This window comes from Sus scrofa, chromosome 13 (assembly GCF_000003025.6).
Source record: "Sus scrofa isolate TJ Tabasco breed Duroc chromosome 13, Sscrofa11.1, whole genome shotgun sequence".
Classification (NCBI taxonomy): domain Eukaryota; kingdom Metazoa; phylum Chordata; class Mammalia; order Artiodactyla; family Suidae; genus Sus; species Sus scrofa.
Genome location: NC_010455.5, coordinates 203,101,010 through 203,112,233, shown reverse-complemented (window position 1 = coordinate 203,112,233; position 11,224 = coordinate 203,101,010). Strand labels below are relative to the sequence as shown.

The 11,224-nt window shown below is 44.6% G+C and overlaps 1 protein-coding gene across 1 annotated transcript in view; it reads right to left on the bottom strand.

The window, feature by feature from the left end:
• The window catches only part of SH3BGR (SH3 domain binding glutamate rich protein), a 62,064-nt gene continuing 54,435 nt past the window's right edge, over positions 3,596-11,224 (bottom strand). Inside the window, 2 exon segments of the mRNA NM_001244236.1 lie at positions 3,596-3,989; positions 7,729-7,869. Of these exon segments, the coding sequence (NP_001231165.1) occupies positions 7,762-7,869 (108 nt within the window). The 3' untranslated portion in view covers positions 3,596-3,989; positions 7,729-7,761.

Sequence of the window (11,224 nt, the reverse complement as noted above, 5' to 3'; positions counted from 1 at the left end):
ACGTTCCTCCTTGACCCCCAGCCCCCTGCATGCTACTCACACACCCGGGCAGATCCTCCGTCAATCTGCATCTTCCACCCTGAGAGCATGGCTTCGTCTTTAAACCATCTCCAGAGCTCTAATTCTAGAAGACCTACCCCACCCACTGATATGTTTTAAAGGGTTCACACTTCAGGAGTTCCCACTGTGGTGCAGTGGGCTAAGGACCCAACTGCAGCGGCTCAGGTCACTGTGGAAGCATGGGTTCAGTCCCTGGCCCTGGAACTTCTGTCAACTGTGGATGCAGCCAAAAAAAAAAAAAAAAAGGTTTCACAACTCAATTCTTCTACCTACAAGGAAATCCTTCCACAGAGTCAAAGGTCTCAACCACCCATGAAAGGTTCATGTGTCTGTTTCTGAACCTTTGGAACAATGTTGTGTTGGGACTAAAAGGCTTGACACGGGGAAGGACGACCAGGAGGAAGATTCCGTGTCTTCCCCAAAACTGTCGATCAGCTGTTGACTGAGTTTAGACCCCAGCGTAATGCAAGGGTGTGAAATTTAATCAATGACTGGCTAAAAGCTTTAAGAGTGCCCCTCATCTTGCCCAAGATTAATTATAAATGACACACTAATTAACTGGCCAATTGGTGTGGAGGGTCTTTGTTTTTCCTCTGTCTGGGGGACAAATACCTATGCCCACCTTCTGGTCTCCCCTAACCCAGAGCTTAGGCAGAGGGGCTCGGGGACAGCAAGGCTGTATCCAGAAGCTTATCTTTTGTCACCACCTAGTGGTCATTCTCTATTATTACAATTCACTAGGGTCACCTTAACTCTCACCACTGCTGCACAGGCTTGACACTTGCACAGTTTTTTAAAGAAAACATTTTTAAATATTCCTCAAGGAGCTTGGGAGGCCATACATTCCATTTCCTTTCTATGCCTCTCACATTTAGAAAACTCGACGACAATCACAAGCCCCCCTCATGGGACGAAGATTTCAACCCAAAGAAACACAAGAAAACCCCAGAAAAGTGGGAAAGGAGGCATTTACCGTTCAGTGGTTAGACAAATGCCCTTGAATTTGTGTGTGCTTGCTTTTCAAATTAAAAAAGAAAAGAGAAACAGTTGCTCTGAATGTTCAGGCCCGCTGTAGACTCATCAATCAAACTCTGCCCTTCATTCCCTTCGGAACATCATGTAATTACTCCATGACTCGTCTTTTTCTTTTTCTTTTTTTCTTTGCAGGATTTTGCTTAGCCACTTGGGCTTTTCTTTTGAGTTATTCTTTCTCACATATTTATAATGCTGTTTAGTTTCTAGAAACTTCCTATGTTGAAAAAGCCTGCGGATTCTTTTAACTATATTTTGAAATCACACGGTCCACACCTCATTGTGCCACTGGGCCCACCAGCCACTGGAGGTGAGAGTGATGGCTGAAACCAAATCCGGAAGAAAAGTGATTCTAGTTACGGGTGTTATTGAGCTAAGGGGGCTTTGCATCTGGATAGTACTTTCTAGAAAACAAAATGTGAGTAAAGCTACTCTCCTAGAATGCTAATTTTCTGACTACAGAGAGACAATGTAAGGAAATAAATCAGTCCAATTTAAATAGGTGGTCTACTCTGCTTATTATCAACACAAATATTTATCTTCATTTAAAAATATGGGAGGAGTTCCCGTCGTGGCTCAGCGGTAACAAACCCGACTAGTATCCATAAGGATGCAAGTTCGATCCCCCGCCTCGCTCATTGGGTTAAGGATCTGGCGTTGCCGTGAACTGTGGGGTAGGTCAGACTTGGCTCGGATCCCGCTTTGTTGTGGCTGTGGCGTAGGCCGGCAGCTTGCAGCTCCCATTCGACTCCTAACCTGGGAACCTCCATATGCTGCATGTAGGTACAGCCCTAGAAAAGCCAAAAAAAAAAAAAAAAAAAAAACCATAAAATATGAGAAATAGGGGGAAAAGTGGCACCTAGCTAAATAAATCTACCCCCATCCTAGTCTACCACGAAAGAGCTAAAAGTCAACCCAAGTAACACAAAAACTTAAAGCCTATTTGCATATGGAGTTGCGATAAAATTGTGCATGCATTTTGGATAGGACGAAATTTAATGCCATGAAATACAAAAGAGAAACTATTTCTTTCCTTTTTTTTTTTTTTTTTTTTTTTTTTTTTTGTCTTTTCTAGGGCTGCACCCACGGCATAGGGAGGTTCCCAGGCTAGGGGTTGAATTGGAGCTGTGGCTGCCAGTCTACACCACAGCCACAGCAACACAGGATCCGAACTGTGTCTGCAACCTACACCACAGCTCATGGCAACGCCGGATCCTTAACCCACTGAGTGAGGCCAGGGATCAAACCTGAAACCTCATAGTTCCTAGTCGGATTCATTAACCACTGAGCCACGACAGGAACTCCTAGAAACTAATTTTTAATTGTATGAATTTCCATCTCACTGTAGCCTCTTGCCTTATTTTTCCCAAAGAGAGAAATGTCTACTTCAACAATTTGGGACAAAATAATCTTAATTCTCTCTAAAATGCCTTTTTGTTACTAAGGTAACAAGAAAAGAGCTGTCTGCCAGAGTTCCCATGAGCCACACGACTCCCGCCACTACATGCCCCAGTGACCCAAACAGACTTAGCTGCAAAATCAACAGAAAGACCCAAGTGGAAGAAGCCTTCCTGGCTCCTCCAAGCTGATGGCCACTGTTGTCCTTACACAGGAAAACAGCACAGACAAAGACCCTTCTGACAGCTCAGAAGCAACGTCAGCAGCAAGAGGCAGACACGGAGCAGCCCGCAGAGGGGAGAGACGCCAGCAAAATCTTACAGGGAAGAAAATGTATCTATCTATCATGCTGGGGCGGGAGGGGAAGAGACAGGTGAACAGAGAAACGCTTCAATCCTACCTGGTGACCAAGTCATGGGGCTGGACCAGCTCTCGGTGAACAGACACCAACATCAGGAGGCAAAATTACAGTAACAGGCTTGGCACGGAGCAGCCACGGCTGCAGATCCATCAACAGGCCCGAGACGCCGCAGAGGCAGCCACTCCCCTCAGTGCAGCAGCACGCAGAGGGCGCCGGGTGGCAAACGAATTTATCGGCATCCTTATCCCTGCACAGGTGAATGGCAGTGGCATTTAAAAAGGCTTTGGGGAGCTCCCGTTGTGCCTAGCGGGTTAAGAACCTGACTGGTGTCCATAAGGATGTGGGTTCAATCCCTGGCCTCGCTCACCGGGTTAAAGGATCCGATGTGGCCATGAGTTGCGGTGTAGGTCGGATGTGGCTCAGATCCTGCATTACTGTGGCTGTGGCACAGGCTGGCAGCAGCAGCTCCCATTTGACCCCTAGCCCAGGAATTTCTGCGTGCCACGGGTATGGCCCTACAAACACAAAAAAATAAAAAATAAAGTAAAAAGGCTTCTGAGATCATGCACCCGGCAGTAGGAATAGCACAAAATATGACATAATGAGACAAATCGCTGTCATTTGAAAACATGCACCAAATACGCACCAAACATTCAAGCATCCGTCTCAACAGAGAGAGAAAAGTTCTGCCCAGAATCCGGAGTCGGCAACAGAGAGACAGAGACGAGAAAGGAACAAGAGAGATATTTGCTAATCACCTTTATTGGTAAGACTGGTGTCTGCAAAGCTAATTCTGAGACATGTAGCCTAAGGCACCTACAAAGACTCTTATATCACAAAGAGAAGTTCTATATTTTGAAAGCATTTTTTTTTTCAGGGTATTAGAAGATCTGTCTATTCATGCAGAGAAAAAAAAGATTAAGCCAAGGCCACAAATGTCAGGCTCATGAAGGTAGGCGTGGGACTTCACATCTGACTTCGCGTTGACATGATTAAGCAGATATTCGCAAGGACACCTCGTCACGTCAGATACGCGATGCCGCAGTGAAGCCCGGATGTGCCAGCTTCCGGCCAAAGCACTCTTGTTGAGTGGGGTTTGGGGGGGACCGTTGAAATGCTGCTTCGTGACTTGAGTGTCCTAAAAGAAAGAGGAAATATCAGGGGAAAGACTGTTCCACAGAGACGGGGAATGCTTCCCACACACTTAAATTATTTCACAGGCCATCGCCAGGGGAACGTGGCTTTTTATTCTAGAAATTACTACTCACGGGCAAAGAAAGGAAACTGAACTTTTCTCTTGGAAAACCAGACCACCTCCTTCCTCTGCACTAACCCATCAAACTGCATAAGGCAGCGACAGCTCCGATTAGTTTCTCCACTGGATTTTCATGGGAAATGGAAAGGGCTGGATTTGCAGCGTGGTCCTGGCGGAGGGAAGGGGAATGGACCGCGCCTAGACTAGAGGCCAGGGGGCTTTTAGGAGGCAGAACTCCCTCGGTCTCCTACAATATACTATTTCTTCTGGGGCGTCCGTTCAGCATCCATTTCAAACACAGGAAAGGAGAATTCAGAGCTCTCACGGCTTGCCACCTTCCCCCTAAAGCCACCCTTTCAAAGAAAATGCCTGGCACACCCATGAGCGAGGAGATGAGTTTGTCTTTAGACACTGAATGGCTTGTCCCGTCAAACGCATGAGTGCCCTGCCATGCTGCATTTGTTTTTTTGTTTTTTGTTTTTTTCCTTTTTTGGCCACATCCAGGGCATGTGGAAGTTCCCGGGTCAGGGCCAGCTGCGCCACAGCTGTGACCTACGCCACAGCTGCAGCAACACCAATTCCTTAACTCACTGCACCAAAACGGGAACTCCGCAAGTTGCCCTGAAAGGACACTGGACCTCTCTGGGAGCTGTCGGATTCACTCCTTCACTGGCAACCACATTGACCTCCCAAAACGGTGATGGACTAAATTCCAAACTCGAAGCCATCAGAGAACTGGCAAAATGGGCTGGCCACAGCTGGAGCTGCTTTTTTTTAAAAAAAAAAAAAAAATCAGCCTATAAAGCCGTCTGGCTCCAGGAAGGATTCCCTTTCAGCTGTGTCCCTTCACATTCAGTAGTTTTTTATAATTACCATATTAAAGTTGCCTAATTTTAAAAGAACTTTACATGCAGAGTGAATAGAAATAAACAGTATTTAGGAGTGTTTACTGCCGGGGGCGGCAACTTTGGGGGAGAATAATAATAAATATGTCAATATCCGCATACCTTTCTTCCTCATCATCCCTATAGGAAAAATTTTTTAAAGTAAACTTGCCAGTTTTCTTCTTTTCAAAACTAGGTCCCGATCCATCCCTTGGCAGTGGGGTTAGGGACACTAGTAAAACTGACAACAGGTTTCTCAATAGTACCAACAGTAGAAAATCAAAAAATTAAGAAAAGAAATGGGATTGCTTCCCAAATGACAATCATTTGGCCCTAAAGTAGAGGTCTGTGTGTCCACAACACGAAAGAACCCACCTAGGAGGAGTTCCCATTGGGGCTCAGTGGACCTGACACAGTGACCGTAAGACACAGGTTCGATTCCCGGCCTTGCTCAGTGGGTTAAGGATGCAGAGGCAGCTTGGATCCCATGTTGCTGTGGCTGTGGCATAGGCCTGCAGCTACAGCTCCGATTCAACCCCTAGCTCAAGAACTTCCTCATGCCACAGGGGTAGCCGTAAAAAGAAAAAAAAAAGAAAAAAAAAAAAAAAAAAAAAAGGACATAGGAAAACATCAGACGATGGGCTAGATTTGCTTCGTAAATCGAGTGAGTGAGTAAGGAAATGCCCATGACCCAATAGTAAAATATGATGGCTGCTCCCACCAGATCCACGACTCCCTAAAAATACATTCATCTTTTTCACTTTTAGCATTTTATGGATCAGTGTAAGCATGTTAAGAGGGGAGCTTCATACTGTCCAAACTGGTCTCGGGCACACAGACCAGTACTGTTTGCCAGCTGAGATTTACAAGCACCAGGGGTTTCTTCTTCCTTCTCCAGCTGAACTCTTTTGTCTGCCCATCACTAGACAGGCTCTGAGCTTGACTGCAGATTTTAACTCCAGACCTGCTGTCCGCCCAGGACTTTCTCCTTCTTCCCACTCCGCTGATATCCACAGACCCGAAAATCTGTCTTAGGTTTTTCAGTGGAGGCACAACATGAGAGTAAGGAGGCTAAAAAAAAAATTTTTTTAATTTAAACGTTAAAAAGAACCCTTATGGGGAGTGCCCTGACGGCCTAGCGATTAAGGACCCAGCGTTGTCCCTGCTGTGGCATGGGTTTGATTCCTGGCCCAGGAAGATCCGCATGCTGTGGGTGTGACCAAAAAAAAAAAAAGAGCCCTTCCAATGCCAGAGCAAACTATAAGCCTCACCACCCTAGAGAATAAACAGCTCCCTCAAATCCGGTGGCAAGATCAAAGAATGCCCACAGTAACGTAATTTATGTGGGTATTTGCTAAATGTCTGCTAAAACTAGATGTTTTTACAGCATTTAATGATCCTTAGGTGTCTTCAGGGAGTTCCTGTTGTGGCGCATCAGAAACAAATCCGACAAGCATCCATAAGGATGTGGGTTCGATCCCTGGCCTTGCTCAGTGGGTGAAGGATCTGGCGTTGCCATGAGCTGTGGTGTAGGTCGCAGACACAGCTCAGATTTGGCATTGCTGTGGCTGTGGTGCAGGCCAGCAGCTGTAGTTCCAGTTCAACCCCTAGCCTGGAAACTTCCATATGCCATGGCTGTGGCCTTAAAAAGCAAAAAAAAAAAAAAAAAAAAAAAAAAGATCCTTAGGTATTTTCATACTTACTGTCTAGTCTAATCTGTATGGCCCACGAGACTTAAGAATTTCCCCCATGTGTTCAGTATCCACTATATCACTGTCTTATTAATACATTCATATGACACCAACCTGGTAAGAATTTATGTAATTCTTGTTCACTGTCAATATAAGTTTAAAATTTAAAAAAAGAATCCGTATTATCTGCACGATATACTAAAAAAGAGATATTTCAAATGGTAAAAAAAGTAAAAAGTAAAAATAAAATTACAAGGCTGGAGTTCCCATCGTGGCTCAGCAGAAATAAATCTGACTAGCATCCACGAGGATGCATGTTCGATCCCTGGCCTCACTCAATGGGTTAAGGATCTGGGGTTGCCGTGAGCAGTGGTGTAGGTCGCAGATGCAGCTCAGATCCTATATGGCTGTGGCTGCGGTGTAGGCCAGCAGCTGCAGCTCCCATTTGACCCCTAGCCTGGGAACCTCCACATGCTGCAGGTGCAGCCCTAAGAAGACCAAAAAAAAAAAATTACAAGGCAACAGGCATTCTTCACCCTATTCCAAAGTGTTTCTACAAGAGTGTTCAGCTAATAGTGGCTCATGAAAATGTCCTATCAAGCATTTATCACCCAGTCTCCAGCAGCGATATTTTTTTGCACGAGCAGCCAGCCTTGTGGGGTGTTCGGCTGTGTTTTATTTGCCATCACATGCACATCGGGACTGTCACCCCCTAGGGATATGCAGAATGTTCATCCATAGTCTCCATGCCTGATAACCGAACACGTCCTGTGCTTTGACGGCTATAAGGAGGAAGAGGAAGGACCCCGTACAAAACACTCTTCCTCGCCTCAACCTTACCCCTTTTCCTAGCAACCATATCCACCGCTGCCTTCCTGAGAAATGGTGACAGAGATTTTGGTGGCCCCATGGCTCCAGGAAGGGACCCCCAGAGCCTCTGGAAGAAAGACAAATGGATGGAAGAGGCACCCGCTTCAATCACCAGGGAAAACGGTCTCCACAGCAGATGGAAATAAACAAGCCTTCACCCCAGAACCACGTGGCTACCTGGACAGGTAGAAGAACAAGGCAGGCAACGGCCTACGAATCTTCCTCGGCCTCTTCGTCGTCTCCTGGCTCCTCTTCTCCCGCTTCGGCTTCCTCGTCCTCTGCTTCCCCTTCTGCTCCCTCCTCCGTTACGTCGCCCGCCTTATTTTAACAAAAATGACAGCATTCCTGAGCTAATTTCTTGAAGCCAAAATTATCAGCAACCTACATACATAATCTGAAACTATGTGCAAATTAATAATGTTTATTTTCATACATAAAAACGGGATTTTAAAAACATGGAAGCTTGTCTAGCAAAGAGAGACTATTAAGATTATTATTGGAAAGATACATTGATAATGAAAAATCACTGTATAGAATAGGCTAAGAATAACTTTTAGGTCTAAGAATAGGGATTAGTTTGATAAAACAACTAATAAATAACTAATAAAAATAATGAAGCAGATCTATATTTACCATCCTCCCTGAAATATATAGATTAATTACATGCATAAAAGTAGATCACAAAAGAATATTCATCAAGGTTTGATAAATATGTGTGTACGCGGGTGTGTGGCTAGCGGTTATCTCTGGATAATGGGGTGATAAGCTATCTTTATTTTCTGCTTTTATGTGTATTTTCTAAATTTCCTATAAAGATCACGAATTACTTGTAATTTCAAAAAATCAACAAAAGTTGGGACGAGAGTTTGTTTTGACATTTGGGTGGTGACCCAGACAATAATACATGGGACGTCTGGTAATAGCCTCTCTAACTGTGAGTTCCCAATTTTAGTTTAGCTCTCTGATTAGCATTTTGAACTGGTTAATCCAAAAATGTTCCAAAACAATCTCGCTTGATTAGAATTCACGTAACTGAGATTGTGGGAACATGAGAGCTGGGAATGAAAAGCAGGGAGAATCTAAGGACGTCCCTTTGGACCTGTCCTCAGGATTCATAACATTCTCAGAAGAGCATCATCTGCACGCTGACACGTGAGGGTGGAAAGTGGAAACTCCCCAACATCCAGCTGATAAAGCGCAGCAGACTTAACAAGCACGCAGGCGGGCGAGCATCTCAATTCCGCTTCACTGCGACACGCGGCACCCCTTCCCCTTGGTCCGCAGCAGGAGAACAGCACCTGCCGACCTGGCCATGCTCAGTTACTGACAATCACCCTAAAGCTCCTGATGGTGAAGTCCTCCCCCAGTGCCTGCCAGGAAGCAAAACCGAATTTCTCAAACCAAAAAAAAGAGGCCCTTCTTTGAAGCTTTCAAAATAAAACTGGTAGAATCTGAACGTTTCAACAAGCAGGGAAAGAACGGGCGTGGAGAGGACTCATTGGTGGAAATTTAAATTGAGTTAAAGACCTTCGTTGGCCTTTGCCGTCTTCCGTTTCTCCTGATTCACTACCTTTGACTCATTGCAGCCACCGAAGGAAAATTAGAGCCCTTTTTTTTTTGCAACCAAACACAAGTTCATAGTAAAAAATAAATACAACTGTGTTGGAAATTAGACGGACTCTTTACCACGAGCATCAAAACAGTAGGAGTTCCTGTCCTTTACCTCCACGTGGCATGCGAGTCCCCTAGAACCCGGCTTCTAAGCCAGTGGTTCTCAGTCTTGAAGCATCTGCAGGGTTTCTTAAAACTGTTGGTGGGGCTCCGCCTTGGTTTTTGATCCAGGTCTGAAAGTGTGTATTTCTACGAGTTCCCAGGTGAGGCGACTGCTGCTGCTCTGAGAACCCCACTTCGAGAACCTCTACTGTGGTCTGTAGTCTCTTTCTTAAATCACACTGGTTGGTAACCAGGGCGTGGTGAGTCCTCACAACTAGCGGGTTAGGCACTACTGCCCACCAAAGTCTTCTTTTACCTGGGTGGGTTATGCTGGCTCCATGCTTGTGTATGCACATTAGGGTTGTACGCTAATTATCCAATTTATTTTTTTTAATGATTTTTATTTTTTCCATTAGAGTTGGTTGACAGTGTTCTGTCAATTTTCTACTGCGACCCAGTCACACACACACATATATCCATTATTTTTCTCACATTATCCTCCATCATGCTCCATCACAAGTGACTAGTTGTAGTTCCCTGTGCTATACAGCAAGATCTCACTGCTTATCCACTCCAAATGCAAGAGTTTGTGCCTATTAACCCCAGACTCCCAGTCCATCCCACTCCCTCCTCCTTCCCCTCAGCAACCCCAAGTCTGTTCTCCAAGTCCATGAATTTCTTTTCTGTGAAAAGGTTCATCTGTGCCATATATTAGATTCCAGATATAAGTGATATCATACGGTATTTGTCTTTCTCTTTCTGACTTACCTCATAATTACCCAATTTAAATAAGCATCACAGAAATCAACGAAATATAAGCATGAAAAGAATTTTTGGTCCTATTAATGGAATACTTTGAAAAGACCAATGCATAGAAGTCACCTTAAAAATCTGTCATCAAGAGTTCCCATCATGGCTCAGTGGTTAACAAACCCCACTAGCATCCATGAGGACACAGGTTCAATCCCTGGCCTCTCTCAGTGGGTTAAGGATCTGGCATTGCTGTGAGCTGTGGTGTAGGCCAGTGCTCCAATTGGACCCCTTGCCTGGGAACCTCCATATGCCACAGGCGCAGCCTTAAAAAGATTTAAAAAAAAAACAAAATCTGTCATCAAATGAAATGTCAAAGGGTTTGGGTGGCAGGGAAGACTCACGAAATCCAAAGAGATTTATGGTCCTGGAGTGCTTTGCAAGTGGCCTTCCATTTCAGCTCTAGTTTAAAGAAACCAAAAACAAAATTTCTAGATGGGCAAATAAGTATGTTTATGTCAGAAAGACAACAGCTGGCTCTAATCATTGGACTATTAATTAAAGAAAAGGTCTTTGTCCTGCAGTAAATAGACACTTGAATATTTCAAGTTAAAATATATGTTTAAGGCCTCTACGCTTGTATGATTCACCACTTAAACTGAATTCTTCAACTGGTCAAATAACCTCCAGCTCCAAACATGGGATATGAGGTCTTCCTGGGAATGGAGGTTATTATTTACGCATAGACCCTAGAAACAAACCTGTCAGCCAGCCTCCTGAGAGTTTACGTTATATTACAGAGGATACATTCTGTTCCTTCACATTTTATCCTTACTAGCAGTAACAGCGTTTTCTAACTTTTCTTTTAACGCTCTTACATCCGCAGTCCTCCGTGGGCTGATACTTCCTATTTTGTGCGATTCTTCCTCTCTTGTCTTTGTGAACTTGACTTCCTTACACTTTAGTTCCGCTCATCCACCTTGATTCATTTAGATGTTGCCTTCTTGAATTCTTTCTCTTCTTAGCTGTATGTGTTTCCTTCACATCCCTAACTTTAATTCTTGGTATAATCCTTCTCTTTCCTGTTGTTGGTGTTGTCTCTTCTGGGCACAGGAGGGACACAGAGGAAGGCTCTGCCCCAAACAGGGAAGTGGAGACGCTTATCATCACTGCGTGTATTTCTCTAGGATCTCAGCCCCTTCCATCCTCG